The following is a 21717-nucleotide window of genomic DNA, read 5'->3' as shown; positions in this document are numbered from 1 at the left end:
CTACCCTGCAGACACCAGGATTGTCCTCGAGGCACCTTTCGTCCACCTGCCTAGCCCCTAGTGGGGAAGGGAGAAGGTTGCCATCCTCGGCTTCAGCGGAGGCGGCTTTTTTTTGGTGCAAGCCTTGTCAGTGTGTTCACTCTGCACTGAGCATTCATGCGTTTGTGGTGGTGGCAGCAGCAGAGATAGTTCATTGCTTCGGTGGTGGAGAGAGAGTGCAGGGGAGAGGAGTTGGGCTGAGTTTTGTGCCTCTCTCTCTCTCCCCGTCACCCACCACTGTTTATGTGCAATTCAGGAAGAGAGATTCGATCTGCCAAACTGCTGGCAGACGGTGATCAACATAAGTAGCTTGCAGTACAAAACCCCGCGATGCACCGAGTCCATGTAAAGCAAAGAAGGGGTTTAATTCATGATAGAAGAATACAACAGTTCATGTTGCCATCTTGATTAGTATATCCAGGCCTGGGGTAAGGCCTGAGTCCCTGTTAAATCTTTTTTAAAAAATCTTGTAAATGCTGTTTTATAGGAATTATGTTTTCAAAGACTGCATTACACATATTGTAAGCTGCCCAGATTCTTTTAGGAATTGGACAGCCTTAACAAATCTAATAAATAATAATGCTTTGTTTTAAAAAGCTTTGCTAAAGGAAGATATAATTAATGGTTTCTGAGAATGCTTTGCTGATCTTTAGTTTGCTGGCAGATGATATAAAAGTGCATTTGTCTGGATTAGTTGAAATGTAAATATTGCTAATGTTACTAATATTGTAATAAATTAATAGATCTTTAGTATTGTATTGGATTTAGTTGACTTGTTGAACTTTGTAAGTACAACCTGTGTATGATTTTCTTCCCTTCTGTACAGATATATTCTGTGGTATTAAGAGGCATTAATAATGACCCCAGTTTTTGAAGGATACAGTTATACTTTCTGCAAGCAGACACATAAAAAAAGAATGCACTTGATTTTGTTTGGTTAAACTTTTAAGATGTTTAGGAGGCAAAAACAAATTGGGAAAGCAGGTTAAACTGAAAAAAATCTTTTATAAAAGTCATGATAGATAATTTCAACAAATATAGACATATCTTATAATATAGATTAAAATACAATCTTACTAAATTTTCATAAAATGTTGATAGTAGGTAGCATTCACTATGGATTACTTACAGTAAAAGATATACTGAACACTCCTGTTCCTGCCTTCAGTGATAAATAAGGTAGGAGAAGCTGGCCCTGAATATCTAGTGTTCGCTATGAATAGAACGTTTGAAACCTTACAAGTTTTATTTTGACGGAACTCAGAAGCCCCCTCACTTTCCCGTCCTTGCCTGCTCTTGAGAGCTGCAGCAGCAACAGACTGGCTGATGGAAGAGTCTCCCGGCAGCACTGGGCAGCAGAGCTCCGCAGGCTTTGTGAGACTCCTCGCCCTCCTCCTCCTTCCCTCCTGCCTGCGAGCGAAGCAGCAACAAACTACTGTGCAAAGCTCAGCCGCAGGGAAAATGAAGTGAGTCATTAAGACTGCGCAGCACTTGAAAGTGCTGCGCTAATGTTTGATTTCCTACCACGCACTCGTGCACTTTAGAGGGAACAGTGGTTATGCCTCTGAGATAAGCTTTCATCGTATCCCAAAGGTTTTGCAAAGTTGTATTTCCATCGTTATTTGGTAAAATAAATTTAAATCCCTTGTCATTGTTTCAATATATCTTTGTCTTTTATGATCATTTGATTTATGGACCATTTCTGTTTTCTTTTTCTGTTTAAATCATGCTATTTTAAATAAGGGTTATGGTCAGCCCAGATGTTTGGTAATTTTTCAATATTTTAAAAATCATTTATAAATCCAATATATGGCCCATGCCATATCAATTCTCTGACCATGATTTACATGGAGGTGAATAAAATGTTTACTGCATTTAAGGTTTACAGTACTGCATTTTATTTAATATTCTGAACAATCATCTTCCAGTGTGTTGTATGTAATACCACTGAGATTAAACAGAATAGGAGATAACAGATATCCTTTCATTTATTTGAAAAAAAGTATACAACCCAGTATAGTGAAAGGTAGAAAGGTAATTCAGAGTATCTAAACAAAAGTACTATTTGAAATTCCTTAAATCAAACATGATTTTTTCATGATTACATAATTAATTTAAGAATCTGGCACTTGTTCTTCATTTGTACTACATGCACATTTTGCCCTCAAATCCAAAGCATTTAGGTGCTCAAATTAATAAGACTATTTGGTTAATTATTTATCAGATTGAAAAGGATTGGAAGGGATCTTTCAGGTCATCTTGTCCAACCCCCTGCCCAAGCAGGAGATCCTACATCTGCCTCTACCTAGGATCGAACTCACGATTGATATAAGAGCTCCATGACAATTCCAAATCTCCAGTACTAACCCTTTCCATTCTACTCTAAAATTTCCATGCTATTCTATCAAATACTTCCAGAAAATTCAAAGAGAGCAAATTGTCATGTTTAACATTGTGTTCAATATTAACTATTCTTCTAATTGGATTGTCTTCTTAAAGAGAAAATCCCCAAATTCACATAAATAATGGGACATCTGTTGAAGGTACTCTTTTGTTTTTAAGAATCAAAAATAGTTGCTGTAGTCTGATTATTCTTTGTAAATACCTTCAGGACAACCTATGAACTGGGATGGGAGAAGACTAATCACAGGTGGTTGGTAGTGTGAATTCTAATAATGACGCTTTTGATTTAGTGTGAGTTGTACACTGATTGTTGGTCATGTTTAATGCAACTCAAATTTCAGTTAAAGTGAGGCATATATGTATGAAGGGACATGGTGGCTCAGTGGCTAAAGTGCTGAGTTTGTTAATCGAAAGGTTGGCAGTTCAGTGGTTTGAATCCCTAGTGCTGTGGAATTGGATGAGCTCCCATTACTTGTCCTAGCTTCTGCCAACCTAGCAGTTCAAAAGCATGTAAAAATGCAAGTAGAAAAATAGGGACTACCTTTTGTAGGAAGGTAACAGCATTCTGTGGGGCTTTGGTGTTTAGTTACGCTGGCCACATGACCACAATATATATAACTATTATTATATATCTATAATAGTTACTGCAAGTTAAATTGTGTTCATACAAATAGTTGTTTTTTATTGAACGGTAATTATGCATATTAAGGTAAAAATTTTCGCTTATAGCTTTTTCTGGAGTGTTTAATCTGTGGACATTCTCACGCTCCAACTTCCCGTGTAGGATTTGGAAATTTCTGGTGACGTTTCGACGAGGTCTCACTCGTCATCTTCAGGCTGGTGTTTCTGTCCTTGTTCTCAGGCGAACATGGGAAGAAACCCGAATCTTCAGGCTGGTGTTTCTGTCCTTGTTCTAAGGCGAACACTGCGAGACCTGAGCTGCCTTCCTTCTATAAATACTGGTGGCTGGGTGTGGTGTGATGGCTCAGCAATTGCCTGCTGTGTAGAAACTTCCTGGTGAGTCAATGGGGTAACACGTTGCCAGAAATTTCCAAATCCTACATGGGATGAAAGCCGAATATACCAAGACCGTCATACCTGTACCCGTGAAAATCTACGGAAATATATATATATATATGTGTGTGTGTGTGTGTGTGTGTGTGTTTTCGTAGAATACAATCTACACACACACACACACACACACATATATATATATATATGTCACATGTTTAAGCCGAATTTGAAAATTAAGGGAGACTAGGATAGATCTATTTCGGCCTTATTTTGGCCTCATCAGCTAGCCATACCCATATATATATATATATATCCCATCTACCTTGATGCCGTGCCTCCATGACCTTCAAACCTTGGTGGAATCGCTCACCGTGCTTATCACTGACTGCACCAAGATTTTCTGGGAAGTTAGCAAGATGGCTATGTAAAAAATGCAATTTGATGCTCATGTTGCTTAACTAACTATATTATATATATAAGGTGTAGAGAAAAAAACTTGACGTGGTAGAAGAAAACTAACTACAGTTTTGAAATCAGCATTCCTACTTAAGTATAAAAAAGCTCAAAAATCAAACTCAACAGAAATTGTGTTTCAAATTGTTCCCCAGTATTATAAACAAGGCTCCTGATGTGGGAATGGGCACAATAGGGACTGCCATCTGCACTTCTGATATATATATGTGTGATTTTTTGTATAATCACCCTGGTATATTAAAGGAATGTCACAGCTCCTTTTGTGTGTGTGTGTGTGTGTGTGTGTGTGTGTGTGTGTATATATATATATATGTTTTCGTAAATTTTCACGGGTATATGTATGTAGATTGTTCTGAGTTCGGGTTTTGCCCTGTGTAATATTTTGCATGTTTATGCGACGTTTCGGTGAAATCACATCCACAATCATCAGGCTGAAGTTTCCAAGCTTTTACAACAGCACGAAGCTTGGAAACTTCAGCCTGATGATGGTGGATGTGATTTCACCGAAACGTCGCATAAACATGCAAAATATTACACAGGGCAAAACCCGAACTCAGAACAATCTACATATATATATATATATATATATATATGTGTGTGTGTGTGTGTGTGTGTGTGTGTGTGTGTGTGTGTGTGTGTTTTCGTAGATTTTCATGGGTACAGGTATGACGGTGTTGGTATATTCGGGTTTCTTCCCGTGTAGGATTTGGAAATTTCTGGCGACGTTTCGATGAGGTCCCACTCATCATCTTCAGGCTGGTGTTTCTGTCCTTGTTCTAAGGCGAACACTGCGAGACCTAAGCTGCCTTCCTTCTATAAATACTGGTGGCTGGGTGTGGTTTGATGGCTCAGCAATTGCCTGCTGTGTAGAAACTTCCTGGTGAGTCAGTGGAGTAACATCTGGGGTCGTTGATGTAGCTAGGGGATGTTTTTCTATCTCGATGGCTTCCATTACAGAACACTACAGCAAAAGAATAATAATGGAAGCCATCGAGATAGAAAAACATCCCCAAAATATGAACAAGCGGGATGATACCTCCCGCCTACCAGACATCTGGAAACCAGCCCTCAAACGTAACCCAGCCATAAAAACAGAAACTAGACTCAGAACACATATTGCAAAACAATCAAGTAGCCTGCAAGCTTCAACTACTCAGGATATCACGCCTAATCAACAACCATTAACTAATCAGCATACTTCAGCTACATCAACGACCCCAGATGTTACTCCACTGACTCACCAGGAAGTTTCTACACAGCAGGCAATTGCTGAGCCATCAAACCACACCCAGCCACCAGTATTTATAGAAGGAAGGCGGCTTAGGTCTCGCAGTGTTCGCCTTAGTACAAGGACAGAAACACCAGCCTGAAGATGATGAGTGGGACCTCATCGAAACGTCACCAGAAATTTCCAAATCCTACACGGGAAGAAACCTGAATATACCAGGACCGTCATATATATATATATATATATGTGTGTGTGTGTATGTTTTCATAGATTTTCACAGGTACAGGTATGACGGTCTTGGTATATTCGGGTTTCTTCCTGTGTAGGATTTGGAAATTTCTGGTGACGTTTCGACGAGGTCCTACTCGTCATCTTCAGGCTGGTGTTTCTGTCCTTGTTCTAAGGCGAACACTGCGAGACCTGAGTTGCCTTCCTTCTATAAATACTGGTGGCTGGGTGTGGTCTGATGGCTCAGCAATTGCCTGCTGTGTAGAAACTTCCTGGTGAGTCAGTGGGGTAACATCTGGGGTCGTTGATGTAGCTGAGGTAAGGAAGGGTGTGGCTAGCTGATGACGCCAGAACAAGGCCGAAATGGGACCATCCTAGTCTCCCTTAATTTTAAAATTCCAGCTAAAAAAACATTTGACATATATATATGTAGATTGTTCTGAGTTCGGGTTTTGCCCCGTGTAATATTTTGAGTGTCTATGCATAGACACTCAAAATATTATACGGGGCAAAACCCGAACTCAGAACAATCTACATACATATACCCGTGAAAATCTACATACATACATACATACATACATACATACATACATACATATGTAGATTGTTCTGAGTTCGGGTTTTGCCCCGTGTAATATTTTGAGTGTCTATGCGATGTTTCGGTGAAATCACATTCACCATCATCAGGCTGAAGTTTTAACCTTCGTGCTGTTGTAAATATGGAATGTTTGCAACTGCCATTTCTTCCTTATATATAGTGTTAGGGGTGGAGATTTGGTTTGAATGTAGCAAATAGATTGGGTGACTATGTTTTAGTGATTTGATTGGTTGGTGGAATCACAATTACTTGAAGGATTGACATGGTGATTATTATGAAATTTTTTTTGTTTAAGGCTAGTTTCCAAATCTCTGGTAGGCGGGACGTATCATCTCTTTTGTTTATGCAGAGGGGGGTGTTTCTCAATCTCTATTGCTTCCATAGTAATTCTTCTATATAAATTTTCTGTTTTGGAAAGTAATTTAGTTTTTTCAAAGTCAATTTCGTGCCCTGTTTTTTTAATGTGCTGGACAAGGGAGGAAGTCTTTTCTTCTTTTTTAACTGCATTCTTATGTTCTGCAATGCGTGCGCTCACTCTTCGATTGGTTTGTCCAATGTATGTGGCTGCACATGTTTTGCAAGGGATTTCATAGATTCCTTGGTGTTCTACTCGGATTTTATCTTTTGGGTTCCTTAGGGTGTTTGTTATTTTTTGGTTAGTGACAAATGAAGTTTTGATCTTATGCTTGTGCAGAATTTTACTAATTTTGTCTGTGGTGCCCTTGATGTAAGGGAGGAGAGTGGTACCATTATCCTGTTCTTGATCTTGATTTTTGGGGGGTGTCTCTTTTTTGATTAGGTTTGTGATTGTTTTCCTTTCGAATCTATTAGAAATCAATACATCTTTGAGTTTGTTCAATTCAGTTTTTAAGTGCTCATGGTCAGCTAGGCATTTGGTTCTGGTGATGAGAGTTTTGGCTACTGAGGTGATCTGTGCGGGGTGGTGGTGGGAGTGTGCATTTAAATAATGGTTGGTATGGGTTTTCTTTTGGTAGATGGTGTGTCCTAGGGTGCCATTGGGTTTTTTATAGATTAGTACATCCAGAAAGGGAAGTTGATCATTGGCTTCTGTTTCCATAGTAAATTTTATTTTGGGGTGTAGGCTATTGAGATGTGTGAGGAAATTGTCTAGTTTTTCTCTTCCATGTGGCCAAATTACAAAGGTATCATCAACATATCTCAGCCAAAGTTTAGGTTTGTGTTTAGATTGCTCTAATGCATTATTTTCAAAATATTCCATATAGAGGTTGGCGATGACAGGTGAGAGGGGTGATCCCATGGGAGCTCCCTCTATCTGTTTATATCTTTGTTCATTATAGATGAAGTATGTATTAGTCAGACAGTGGTTGGTTAGATCTAAGATATATTTGGGGGGCTTGTGTTTGTTTTGGATAGCTGTTAAGGCTTCTTTAATAGGTATTTGGGTGAAAAGGGATACGACATCAAAACTCACAAGTAGGTCACCAGGTTGTAGGTTTTGTTTTTTAATTATTTGTATAAAGTGGAATGAATTTTGTACATATGAGATGATAGTTTCTGTATAGGGTTGAAGATATTTGGCTAAAAATTTGGCAAGATTTTGTAGAGGGGAGCCTATGGAGCTGACTATTGGCCTGAGAGGTATTCCTTCTTTATGTATTTTTGGAAGGCCATAGAGTTTTGGACATATGGAAGATTTTTCTCTGGGGATGATTATTTTTTGGATTTCTTCACTGATGGGAGAGGCTTTTATTTTGGATTTGGTGGTTTTTTCCAGGTAGGTGGTAGGATCTGTGTTTAGAAGTTTGTAGGCAGGGTTTTGTAGTAGGGTGGAAATTTTTTCTTTGTAGTCTGATGTGTTCATCACTACTGTGGAGTTTCCTTTATCGGCTGGGAGGATGATTATATCGTTGTCTTTCTTCAAATTGATAAGTGCATCTCGTTCCTCCTTTTGTATGTTGCTTCTAGGAGGTTTGCTAGAGCAGAGAATATTAGTGACTTCAAGTCTGATTTTGTTGGCTTCATCTGGGTTGGCTTCATCTGGTTGGCTTAGGGTAGTTTCAATTCCATATATGATGTTTTCAGTTGGAATGCGTTTGGGGGCTATTGCAAAATTGAATCCTTTTGAAAGAACATTGGTTTCTGTAGTGGTGAGTATCCTGTTTGATATGTTATGTACTGTTTTTGTCATAAGTTGTTGTGGAGGGCTGGGTTTCTGCTGTATTTCTAGTTTGTGGAGTTTTTTGTTATGTGTGTCTGTCTTGTATTGGGTTTCTGTTTCAGCTCTCCAGATTGATATTTGTTTGAATTTATCCCAGAGTACAGGGTGCATTTCGTTGCTGAGTTTAAGGTGAAGAGAGAGTAGACTTTTGTTGATTTCATCAAGTATGAATCTTTTTTTGTGGAGTTCATTTCTAATTAGGGCTAATTCAGTTCTTTTTAGGATCCTCTCAATGGCTGGGGTTTTTGGGTGGAATTTTAGTTGGAAGTATTTGGGAATTATTCTTTTGTCCCTGCAGTTGCTTGGAGATAGCTTGTCTTGGCTTTTTCTTGGCTTTTTCTATCTCGATGGAAAAACATCCCCAAAATATGAACAAGCGGGATGATACCTCTCGCTTACCAGACATCTGGAAACCAGCCCTCAAACGTATCCCAACCATAGAAACCAGACTCAGAACACACATTGTAAAGCAATCAAGTAGCCTGCAAGTTCCAACTACTCAGGATATCACGCCTAATCTACAACCATTAACTAATCAGCATACCTCAGCTACACCAGGAAGTTTCTACACAGCAGGCAATTGTTGAGCCATCAAACCACACCCAGCCACCAATATTTATAGAAGGAAGGCAGCTCAGGTCTCGCAGTGTTCGCCTGAGAACAAGGACAGAAACACCAGCCTGAAGATGACGAGTGGGACCTCGTCGAAACGTCGCCAGAAATTTCCAAATCCTACACGGGAAGAAACCCGAATATACCAAGACCGTCATACCTGTACCCGTGAAAATCTATGAATATATATATATATATATACAGTGATCCCCCGATCATTGCGAGGGTTCCGTTCCAGGACCCCCCGCAACGAGCGGGTTTTAGCGAAGTAGCGCTGCGGAAGTAAAAACACCATCTGCGCATGCGCAGATGGTGTTTTTACTTCCGCAGCGCTAGTGAGGAGCCGAAGATTGGGGGCCGCGCGGCTGTTTTAAAACATCGCCGCCGGCATGGGGGGCTTGCCAGCACCCCCCGGACCCCGAACCCGGGTTTGGGGGGCTGCTAGGAAGCCGCCCATGCCGGCGGCAATGTTTTAAAACAGCCGCACGGCTTTCCAATGAGTCCCAAAGACAAACGTCAAACTTCCGCTGTTTTAAAACGTCGCCGCCGGCATGGGCGGCTTGCCAGCACCCCCCGAACCCAGGTGAGCAGCGAGCGAAGGGCGGGTGGCCGGGCGAAGGGCGGGCGAGCGAGCGGGTGCTGGGGAGGGCTTCTCGCCCTCCCGCCAGCAAGAGGGGAGCGAACGGCGTGGGCAGGCTGCGGACAAGCCGTTCGCTCGGGCCGCTTCCAAGCTGAGTACTCAGCTGGGAAGCGGCCCGAGCAAACGGCGTGGGCGGGAGAAGGGCGCGTGAGCGGCGGGCGCGCGGGCAGGCAGGCTGCGGACAAGCCGTTTGCTCGGGCTGCTTCCCAGCTGAGTACTCAGCTGGGAAGCGGCCCGAGCGAAGCGGCAGCAGCGAGGAGTTTGCGTGGGCGGTGGGGAAACTCCTCGCTGATGCCCGCCAAGAGGGGGAAGACCTAGGGAAGCCGCCCAGCAGCTGATCTGCCCGGCACCATCTACGCATGCGTGCCCATAGAAAAAAAGGGCATCCATGCGCAGATGGTGTTTTGACTTCCGGGTTCAAAAATCGCAAATTAGCCTGTTCGCAATGGTCAGGAACGCAATAACCGGGGGATCACTGTATATATATATATGAGACGTTTCGGTGAAATCACATTCACCATCATCGGCTTTAGCGTTCGGCTTCAGAAGAGAGCTGGGAAGCGGCGCGGCTGTTTTAAAAGGTCGCAGCCGGCCGGGGGGCTTGCCAGCACCCCCCCGAACCCGGGTTCGGGGTTCGGGGAGGTGCTGGCAAGCCCCCAAGGCCGGCTGCGACCTTTTAAAACAGCCGCGCCGCTTTCCAGCTGTCTCCTGAAGCCAAACGCTAAAGCCGAACTTCCGCGTTCGGCTTCAGAAGAGAGCTGGGAAGCGGCGCGGCTGTTTTAAAAGGTCGCAGCCGGCCTGGGGTGCTTGCCAGCACCCCCCCGAACCCGGGTTCGGGGTTCAGGGGGGTGCTGGCAAGCCCCCCCGGCCGGCTGCGACCTTTTAAAACAGCCGCGCCGCTTCCCAGCTGTCTCCTGAAGCCGAACGCTAAAGCCGAACTTCCGTGTTCAGCTTCAGGAGACAGCTGGGAAGCGGCGCGGCTGTTTTAAAAGGTCGCAGCCAGCCTGGGGGGGGCTTCCCAGCAACCTCCCGAACCGAACCCGGGGTTCAGAAAAATTTTGCCTCTTCTTACGAACTTTGTTCGAGTTACGAACCGGCGTTCGGGAGGCTTCTTTGAAGCCCCGCCGCCCGGCTGTCACCTTTTAAAACAGCCGCGCGGCTTCCCAGCAGTCTCCGAACGCCGGTTCGTAACTCGAAAAAAGTTCGTAAGAAGAGGCAAAATTTTTCTGAACCCTGGGTTCGTATCACGAGTTGTTCGTAAGACGAGGGGTTCGTATCTTGAGGTACCACTGTATATATATGCATGTATCAAATGTTTTTAGCTTTATCCGACATAAAAAAACACACACACACACACACACACACACACACATATATATAGTCCCAGTGAGGGTATGGCTAGCGGATGAGGCCAAAATAAGGCCAAAATAGATCTACCATAGTCTCTCTTGATTTTCAAATTCAGCAAAAACATGTGACACACACACACACACACACATACATATAAACAGTTTGTATGTATAGATTTTCACGGGTACAGGTATAAAGGTCTTGGCATATTTGGGTTTCTTCCCATGTAGGCTTTAGAGATTTCTGGCAACGTTTTGACGAGGTTCCACTTGTCATCTTCAGGCTGGTGCTTTTGTCCTAATTCTAGGACGAACACAGCGAGACCTGAGCTGCCTTCCCTCTATAAATACTGGTGGGTCGGTGTGGAGTGCTGGCTCAGTAACTGCAGGCTGTGTTGAAACTTCCTGGTGAGTCAGTGGGGTAAGACCTTTTTTTTGGTGTGGGCGGAAAAGTATAATGTCTTAGCGGCACATTTTCATACCTGTGCATGGAATGGTTAGAAACAAAAGGCAGTCACGTGGCCTCAGGATATACAGCAATGGTCATAAATATGAAACAGCAGGAAAGTTTTGATCCTGCGATCATCGGGCTGCTGCGAAGGTCCTAACTGTGAAAAGGATGCATAAGTCACTTTTTTCAGGACCATTGCGACTTTGAACGGTCAGTAAATGAACCACTGTAAATCGAGGATTACCTGCCTTCCCCCCTAGATGTTTTCTGTGGAGCTTCAAAATGGACTCCTGATCTGCTGATATGCTTCTAAAAGAGTGCACTGGTCAGAAAGATAATCCTCGACTTCTGTTCTGACCCTAATGGAGGCCAACGTTTCTATCTCCTGAGTAAGACGGTTATTAAGTGAGTTCTGCCTCACTTTACCACCTTTCTTGCCAGAGTCGTTAAGTGAATCCCTGTAGTAGCTTGTCAGAAGATCCCAAAAGTTGTTCACATAACCCTGGGAAATTGCCACCATCATAACTACCGTGTTTCCCCGATAGTAAGACACCCCCGATTGTAAGACATATCGGGGATTTCAGGGGGGTCGGCTAATATAAGCCATACCCCGAAAGTAAGACATATGTCTTACTTTCGGGGAAACATGGGGGGTATTGCCGCCGGATTCTCTCTACGTTACGCTTGCTTTTGCCACCGCCGGCAGTCTATGAGCGTCCGCTGGCCACTGCTGCAGTCACTTTCTGCCTCCGCTGGAGCCGGCTGTGGTTTCATCCTCTGCTTGGAGAGGTAGCATCCTCTGCTTGGAGAGGACTTTGGAAGTGACACCGGCTGCTGTACCAGTTTCTTTCCTTCTCCCCCACCCCCATTTTTGTAAGGAAGCGCTGAAAGACACCGTGGAACTTACCGCTGAGTAAATTTATTATTTTAAAGCAGCCGGCGTCACTTCCAAAGTCCTCTCCATGGCAACTCCTGTCTTGTTTGCCTTCGGACCCCAAAATACCCCCCCGTGCGCCCTTTTGCATGGGCGCGCAGTCCCCATCTCCCTGCCAGCCCGCGGCGGGGGGCGGGGAGGCGCCGGCAGTAGAAGGCGCTGCCCCCGCCCGCCCGATCCGCTCCCTCTCCTCTTCCCCCGAAAGGCAAACGGCGCGCCCCGCCGCTTAGGCTTTTGCTGCTTCTGGAGGGGTGGGCGCTGATCCCCCCCCTCCAGGAGCAGCAAAAGCCTAAGCGGCGGGGCGCGCCGTTTGCCTTTCGGCATCGGCGCCTTCCCCTCCACGAGCAGCAAAAGCCTCAACGACGGAGCCGAAAGGCAAACAGTGTGCCCAGTCGCTTAGGCTTTTGCTGCTTCTGGAGGGGTGGGCGCCGATGCCGAAAGCCTCAGCGCCGTTTGGCTGCCGGGGGGGGGGGCGGGGAGGAGAAAATCCTCCCCCCCCTCCAGGAGCAGCAAAAGCCTAAGCGGCAGGGTGCGCTGTTTGCCTTTCGGCTCCGATGCTTAGGCTTTTGCTGCTTCTGGAGGGGTGGGCGCCGATCCCCCCCCTCCAAGAGCAGCAAAAGCCTAAGCGGCGGGGTGCGCCGTTTGCCTTTCGGCATCGGCGCCTTCCCCTCCACGAGCAGCAAAAGCCTCAACGACGGAGCCGAAAGGCAAACAGCGTGCCCAGTCACTTAGGCTTTTGCTGCTTCTGGAGGGGTGGGTGCCGATGCTGAAAGCCTCAGCGCCATTTGGCTGCCGGGGGCGGGGAGGAGAAAATCCTCCCCCCCGCTCCAGGAGCAGCAAAAGCCTAAGCGGCGGGGTGCGCTGTTTGCCTTTCGGCTCCGACGCTTAGGCTTTTGCTGCTCGTGGAGGGGGGGGTGCCGATGCCAAATGCTTTCCGCGGTGGGGGGTGCAGGGCAGGCACAGTCAGCCCCAGGAGACAAAGAGAGAATGAGAGAAAGGAAAGAGAGAGAAAGGGAGGGAGAGAAAGAAAGAGTGAGAGATAGAAAGGATAGAGAGAAAGAGGGAATGAGAGAAAGGAAAGAGAGAGAAAGGGAGGGAGAGAAGGAAAGAGTGAGAGATAGAAAGGATAGAGAGAAAGAGGGAGTGAGAGAAAGGAAAGAGAGAGAAAGGGAGGGAGAGAAGGAAAGAATGAGAGATAGAAAGGATAGAGAGAAAGAGGGAATGAGAGAAAGGAAAGAGACAGAAAGGGAGGGAGAGAAAGAAAGAGTGAGAGATAGAAAGGATAGAAAGAGGGAATGAGAGAAAGGAAAGAGAGAGAAAGGGAGGGAGAGAAGGAAAGAGTGAGAGATAGAAAGGATAGAAAGAGGGAATGAGAGAAAGGAAAGAGAAAGGGAGGGAGAGAAGGAAAGAGTGAGAGATAGAAAGGATAGAGAGAAAGAGGGAATGAGAGAAAGGAAAGAGAGAGAAAGGGAGGGAGAGAAGGAAAGAGTGAGAGATAGAAAGGATAGAGAGAAAGAGGGAATGAGAGAAAGGAAAGAGAGAGAAAGGGAGGGAGAGAAGGAAAGAGTGAGAGATAGAAAGGATAGAGAGAAAGAGGGAATGAGAGAAAGGAAAGAGACAGTGGTGAATACAATACTGTTCAGGTTGTTAATAAATGTTAATTTTATGGTTAAAACAAAAAATTCGACAATTTTTTTCCAATATAAGACATACCCCGAAAGTAAGACGTAGGGGGGCTTTTGGGGATAAAAAGAAAGTAAGATGCTGTCTTACTATCGGGGAAACACGGTATATTGTCAAGTGTCCAAAGTTTGATCCAATAACGCCTTTATTTTTCTAACAAAGTCCTTCCTTCCTAGAAGGAAGAAAAGAATAAAATGGAAAAGGGGATTAAAAGGGGATACAAAAAAAGAAAAAAAAGAAAAGGGTATGGTTCAAAGTTCTACTTAGATTTTAAAAAATGGAGTTTGAGAAGGGTTGATTAAGCTTGGAGTATTGTTTTGTTTGCTCTTTTTTAAAAGCTGTAATTATTTTTTCTATTTAGCTATATGAATTTAAGAATTGCTGATCTGTTTTAATAAAGTTAGAAGTATTCATTATAATACGATATGTAGTAGGTGATACTGATTTGGATTAATGCATAAATGGAATTGAATTTAGAATTGTTGGGGAGATTAATGGTATTAATGATTTTAAGTGATTAAAAATAGAGAATATTTAGAATTTTTTTCCTTTTTTCCTTTTCTCAAATTAACTGATTTAAGATTAATAATTCAGTAAGAAATGTAGATAAGCATTAATTGGCTAAATGTTAGATAGGCTGAAATATTTTTTAAATTTTGGATTAGGTAAATGTACTATTTAGATGGGGGAAGAGGTCTGAAATTTGTATATGTTTTGTTTTTAATTTTCTTTTGTTAACATCTGATTGGCTATACAAGGTTTTCTTGGTTTATAGAAAAATGTATAAAGAAAGAAGGAAGCACTTTGGCATAATGGTTAATAAGTTAGAAATATAATTGGTGTTGTACTTTTTGAAGGAACATTAAGGAGGGAATTTAATTAAAAGAAAAGTATGTACCTGGATGTCAACATTAGAAAAAAAAAACTTTTGCAACTTTTTGGATGATTGATATTAGTTACTAATATTATGGGGCATTGTCAACAGAAAGATGGGAGACATGACACAAAACAATGCAGAAGAGCTGAAGGCCACTATTGAAGCATCCATAACACCTCAGCAGTGCCACATGCTAATAGCCTCCATGCCATGCCGCATTGAGGCAGTTATTTCTGCAAAAGGGGCCCAAATGAAGCAGAGTACATATGCATGCTTCTACTTGTCAGAAATCCAATATTGTTCTATGTACAATACTTTTTTATTGACTGCATGTAATATTCTAATTTTCTGAGATGAGGGATTTGGGATTTTCATAAGATGTACCCCATAATCACCACAATTATGACAATTCACGGCTTGAACTAGCTTGCTTTGCATGTTATAAATATCTCATATATTAAGTTTCACATTTTAAGTTGCATTACTGAAATAAATGAACGTTTGCACAATATTCTAATTTTTCAAGTTTCACTTGAATCTGAAATGATATAGGGTCTCAGCTCTATTCTAATTGAGTTTCTGTGCATTAGCTGAAAATTACTAATACCATGTCTTATATTTTATACTTACCTCTGGATGTCCAGGATAACAACGTATGATAATAACAACGATGATAATAATAATTATAACAACAAATCATACCGAATAAAATACAATTTTATGACAAAAAAACCCTGCTTTATCAGTTGGATAAAATATCCACAAAAATGGTCAGAATTCTGTCAATCTTCAGCAGAAAAATAAAAATAATGCTGCCCGTTAGTTTTTTAAAAATAAAACAGACATATGAAATATGTATAATACATGGCAGATAGCAGCTACCCACATTTCAGGCTCTTGTTCAAGTCAAATGCCAAATGAGCCGCGTTCCCAGAACATTAGTGCCTACTGGATGTCTCAGGGAACTGCATTCCCCAGGATTCAGTGCGGCATCCTTGCTTTTCTGCGGTTGGAGCAGTAGTTTTCTTTCTTTTTTTAAAGCGGGTATGGTGAGATGTAGGAAACATCAATAATATTAACGCGTTGGTTTAGCGATATGGCTAAATATAAGCGTGACGGTTCTTTAAGTCCGTTATCAGAACCTGAGCTGGATCCTCAGCGTTATCCACCGCCGCCTCCTCTGCAGTTGCCACGCCTGGAGAAACCGTTGCGCCAGGCCTTCTACAACACTGGAGCTCTGGTTCTGGTGGGACTCTGCTGTGGGGTGGGGGTACTCATTTATTTTATCCTCGAGGCGTTTCTGCGCCCGCTCCTGTGGGCTGTCCTGTGCGGCACCTTTTTGCACCCCTTCAAGAATTCCCTCACGGCATTTGGCCGTCGCTGGCTGCGTCGCCTCCGCCATTCCAATACACCAATATTTTTGGCTACTTTCTTATTGCCGCTGTCTTTTGCTAATACGGCTGCCGAAACCTTGGGTAATGAGATCGTGCGGCGCCGTCGGCTTCTTCTCCTTCTGAGTGCAGGAAGTCCTGTTTTATATGGGCTATACTGCGTCGGTACTTCCTTGGGAGTCCAGCTCGCTCTTGAGTATTTCGCCAACCTCATTTGCCGAGGACTAGACTATTTCAGTAGCCGTTGGGTAAGTTATACTCAATGTCTTGGAAGTAGTGGCATAGGTGGATTTGTTCCCTACACCGAGTTGCACATTAGCCAACCATCATGTCTGGCCCAGCCTACTGGTCAGTGCAGCGCACGTGAGTTAGTATTACGAGTAAATTTCCGGACAAGAAATATATAGGTGCACTCGGACGCAAGCGTGAAGGCGTTTGAAAGAACGAGTTCAACCAGCAGCCTCAAACCTTGAATTGCATCACAGTGCAATTTGAACTAAGGCTACCCCTAATCTGTCCGCTAAACTTCAGAATCATTGAACTGAAAGGAATAAAAAATGGCAATGCTTCTTGTAACGAGAGCTGCATGACAGTTCTTTAGGAAAGAAGAGTTGAAAATAAATATTGTTTTATTTAAATAATTTCTTCTTATATATGTAATAAATTAAGTTAGAAACATCATAGAAAGAATGAAATGGGTTACAGAAAAGTTATATATTACTGTTTTTTAAAAAGATTTTTGATTGAAAACATGATGGTAACAAATATAAATATAGTACAACAATGCTGTTTCTAATTATTATTTTAACTAATTCTAATGTTTTCTTTAATGCATCCTCTTTTTATAACAATACAGTACTTATATTTTCAGACTAGATGTTCAGGGTTAAAGAATATTGTAATAGATTTCATCCTAATAGGTTTCTGGGAAGGTAATAGACCTTGAACTAGAAAAATGGACACCAGCTGTTTTAATACCAAATGCTTGTCTTGTATTCAGCCAAACTTGAGCAAGTGTTGGATTAGAACAGTGATGGCGAACCTATAGCATGGGTGCTACAGGAGCCATTTCTGCTGGTACGCAAGCCATTGCCACAGCTCAGCTCCAATGTGCATGTGTATGCTGGCCAGTTGATTTTTGGCTCACATAGAGGCCCTGGGAGATGTTTTTGGCTTCCAGAGAGCCTCCAGAGAGACAGGGAGGGCGTTTTTACTCTCCCCTGGCTCCAGGGAAGCCTTTGGAGCCTGGGGAGGGTGAAACACAAACCTACTGGGTCCACAAGAAGTTGGGAATCAGGCTGTTTCCGGCCTCCAGAAGTCCTCCATGGGGTGGGGGAAGCTGTTTTCGCCTTCCCCAGTCACTGAATTATGGGTGTGGGCACTCGAGCATGTGTGATAGCGCACACACACACTCTTAGCACCTGAGGAAGAAAAGGTTCACCACCACTGGATTAGAAGATCTCCAAGGTTTCTTCCAGCTCTATTCTGATTGAAATAAACATATTCTGTTACAGATTGGAGATGTGAGTTGAGAGATGGTAGCATAAGTGTCTGTATAGATGCAGCATTTCTATTTGCTTATTGTTCAAACAGAAAGTTTAGAGACATTTATTTTTACCATATTTATTCTTGATTCTATGAAGATGCTAAAATTCACACCTTTAGTTTATGGATTGACATGATAGTCATCTTCCAATACTTGAAAGGCTATCATGGGGAAGAGCAAGTAAATTTATTCTCCAAAAGTATCAGAGGGCAGGACAAAAAGCAACATATGAAATTTATCAGAAGAAGAGCCAATCTGGAATTAAGAATAAATTTCCTGACAGTGAGAACAATTAATCAATGGGACAGGTTGCCTCTGGAAGTTGTGGTTACGCCATCACTGGAGATTTTCAAGAAGAGGTTGAACAACAATTTATTCAGAATGGAATTAGGTCTCCTGCCCTAGACAGAGGATTGACTAGACGACCTCCAATATCCCTTCTAGGCTATGATTCTATGATTGTACATCCCCAATGTTAACTTTTACCTCCTTGCATCTCTTTGTTTCAATTTCTATGATTTTATAAATATTAAATATTGAACATCTACTTACAAAAGCAAGACTATAATCATGGAACATTATTTAATTAATAACTGTCATTTAAAATGGAAAAAAAAGTTTTTCCAATGTAGGATATAAAGATGAAACAGTGATATAACTCCGAGGAATATGCCACTTGAATCCAGTTTATGGGTTTCTAGTGTACAGTCCTGGTAAATTGAATTTAATGTAATATTCTGTTAGAAATTTATACTCAAATTCCAACTCCTTTTTAATGTTCAGATATGGACCTTGATAGCAGGCTACCTGTTGACTGTGTTATTTAAATGGAACCAGAGCACCGAGCGTTACTTGAGAGCAATCTCAGTTCCCCTCTGGATTGTGCTGCTATTTCATTTGGGTGAGTGAATACATGTTACATAGTATGAGGTTTTTCCGTAGATTTTAGAAATTAGAAAGATTGATAGAAAAGTATGTTAACCATAGTAGATGATTATTATTTAGTATGTTTTAATATATTTTTGGCATGAAAGGAAGATAAGAATTGATTGAATATGTGTAATTTCTAACATCTGAAGGTTCTCATTTTTATAATGATATATGGGTTCAGACATCATGATAAAATAATTGATTTAACACTCACCTTTTATCCATTGGGTTTGGAAACTATAACTCATGGCTTAGCATTATATATGAATGAAACAGTTATTTACATAATGTTCTATTTGTAATATGAGAACATGCTTACTGCATTTCTTTCTTATACACATACATTGTTGTAAATTTGTGGATAACTTTTTTCAACCTCAAGGCTAAACTTTAACTTTGTACACTGCCTGGCTGTAAACATGATGTTTTGGAGAGGGCAAGACTGAAATACGAGGTCCCAATTTTGCAATTTTAAGGGGTTGGTACACTGTGAAATCAGTACCTGCCATGTAGTCAGGTTTTTCACTCCTGGTACCCTGTTTCCCCACAAATAAGACATTCCCTGATAGGTCCACTCAGGCTTTTGAATGCATGGCAATAAGACCAAGCACTTATTTCAGGTTTCAAAAAAATATAAGACATGGTTTTATTTTCAGGAAAACACAGTACCTTCCTGGGCAGGTTTCTGCAGTTTTCTTGGCAAGATTTTTCAAGGGTGTTTTAATATTGTTTCTTCTCTAGTGCTTAGAGAAAGTGATTGATTCAAGGTTATCCATCAGGTTTTGTGCCTGTAAGATTCACCATCTTCCAAGCTTGATGCCTCAGCTACTAGAACAAACTGGTTGTAAACAGAAAGTTAGGTAGCATTTTTCTACATTTTGTATTAATTTTGAATATAACATATCGGATTATATTCAGACTTAATTCAAAGTATAGGAAATGCTTTTTCATAAATTGTTGTTAAGATCCTATGATTTTTATGACTATAATATCTTGGCTAATGGTATTATTATCATTGTCTTTGATAATATCTACCTAAAAAATGTGGATATATTAAAACATACATACTTTTTTCCAGCTTCTGCAGCAGGATCTTGGAGAATTCCAATTGTTATACTTATAATTGTCTTAATGACAGTAGGCTTGCTTCATGAACAATCAAATGGAAAAGAGCCTCAAGGTAAAAATTAATTACTTTTTAAAAGAACGGAATAGAATTATTATCTGTAGTGAGCCCATTTAAATTTATGCAGTGCCCAATTCCCAAAGATTCTAGATGATTACAGATTTTAAAAAATTATAAACTAAAAAAAATAGTTAATATAGTTAAATATTTATTAGAAATAAACAATGAAACTGATGGGGAACAAAATTGGTATTCAGATCCTTCAAAACTCATTGAATTTATACTCAAAACATTTTGATGAAAAAATGTTGTCCTGGTACTTATTTGTTAGGTACTCAACTAAATGCTATAGGAAGAGAGTGATGGCCATGGAGAATGGATAGGAAATTGGCTAAGCCAGAAAAGTCTCTACAAAAGGAAGTGGGGGTAGAGGGTAAACAGGAAGCCAGCAATGCTGGGAAGATCACTAACAGATAGGAATTTCTTCCTGGCTAAAAAGGGTCAGATGTTTTATTTGGTACTTGTCATTTTTAGAACCTGTTGCACAATTAATGAGTACCGAGGTACCACTAGACTGCCACATAGGCTAAAGGGGCCTTCACTCATCTTTGCCAAAAACTTAGGCAAAGAGCTATGTCTTCAAAGCCCCTTGAAACATCAGAAATGAGAGCTCTGAGATCTCAGAGGAAATCGCTTACAGAATGCACTATTGTTTAGAAGGCATATTAAAGGTTCAGTAGAGAATATTATTTAACTGGAGAAGCCTGGAAGGTGCTACTTTGCCAGATTGAATCAGCCAGGGCATTACTATGAGAGAGATATAGTACATAGAACTATAGTTTTGAACTTGAGTAGTAGGCAATACATGTCAGCGAGACTTTTGATATTTTTTTGATAATTGTGGTGGGGGAAAGGTTGCTGGTATTGCCATTCTTTCAGAATGGAGAAAGCATTTCATTTTAATAAGTTGGATTTGGTATATGATTTTAAAATCTATTTCAAATTTTTTGAAGTACAGGTAGTCCTTGACTTATGATCATAATTGAGCCCAAAGTTTTTGTTAGTAATAAAGTAATAACGTTTTGCCCCATTTTATGATCTTTCTTGCCGCAGTGGTTAAGTTGTTAACAATCATTGCAGTTGATAATTTAGTAAATCTGGCTTCCCCATTGAATTTGCTTATCAAAAGGTTGCAAAATGTGATCGCATGACCTTGGGACATAGCAATGGTCATATGATTGAACCAATTGCCAAGAATCTGACTTTTGATCACATGATCATAGACATGCTACAAAGATTGCAAGTGTGAAAAATGGTCATAAGTCACTTTTTCAGTGCTGTTGTAACTTTGATTAGTCACTAAATAAGCTGAGGACTACCTGCATTGTACTATTAAATATTTCATATATGTATTTCTATATTATTTGAATTATAAATTATAAATTTACTGTAAAGAAGCTAGAGAATTAAATTATTAAAATATATGTTTTATTTTCATTTGTTTTATTTCTTTAATTCAGAGGCTCAAGTTTTTGGTCAAGTAATTTCCATTGCAGCATCTGCGGTCACGACAGTAATTTCAGATTCATGTTATGAATCAAGTAATGAAGATAATGCATTACAAACTTCAGGTGACTTTAATTCCAATGACTGTAAAAATATCCAAATATTATAATTAATCACCTTGTAAGGATTGCTTATATTAATTTGTGCCCTTTAATTTCTACATTTTTCTTTCTTGGTCTGAAAGTTGGTGGATTTAAAATAGTTGTTGAAATTAAACTAACTTAGGAGATATAGATGCTTCAGAATATATTTTATTCACTTTTAAAATAAACTTTAATGGTGATTGTAAGAAAAATTAAAATAGCATTAAAGATATATAAAAAACTGAAATGTATAGTGTAAATTACAAAACACTCTTCAATTCTGAATTTATCTGGCCTAATTTAGGAAGCTAGAAAAAACTGTTACAGTAGTTGCCTGCACATTTT

The 21717-nt window shown here is 41.2% G+C and overlaps 1 protein-coding gene across 3 annotated transcripts in view; it reads left to right on the top strand.

Moving 5' to 3' along the window:
• The first annotated feature begins 15721 nt into the window (after nucleotides 1-15721).
• Nucleotides 15722-21717, top strand: part of TMEM245 (transmembrane protein 245) — a 92556-nt gene continuing 86560 nt past the window's right edge. The window contains exons 1-4 of one of the 3 annotated variants that reach the window (XM_070766879.1): nucleotides 15722-16369; nucleotides 18451-18568; nucleotides 19676-19777; nucleotides 21244-21354. In XM_070766879.1, the coding sequence (XP_070622980.1) occupies nucleotides 15827-16369; nucleotides 18451-18568; nucleotides 19676-19777; nucleotides 21244-21354 (874 nt within the window). In that variant the 5' untranslated portion in view covers nucleotides 15722-15826. The remainder of the gene's footprint in view (nucleotides 16370-18450; nucleotides 18569-19675; nucleotides 19778-21243; nucleotides 21355-21717) is intronic. The other 2 variants (XM_070766880.1, XM_070766878.1) reach the window with 2 other exon arrangements.

The sequence above is a fragment of the Erythrolamprus reginae genome, chromosome Z (genome assembly GCF_031021105.1).
Source record: "Erythrolamprus reginae isolate rEryReg1 chromosome Z, rEryReg1.hap1, whole genome shotgun sequence".
Classification (NCBI taxonomy): Eukaryota; Metazoa; Chordata; class Lepidosauria; order Squamata; family Dipsadidae; genus Erythrolamprus; species Erythrolamprus reginae.
The sequence above is the reverse complement of the archived record's forward strand: the minus strand, read 5'-3'. Positions and strand labels throughout refer to the sequence as shown.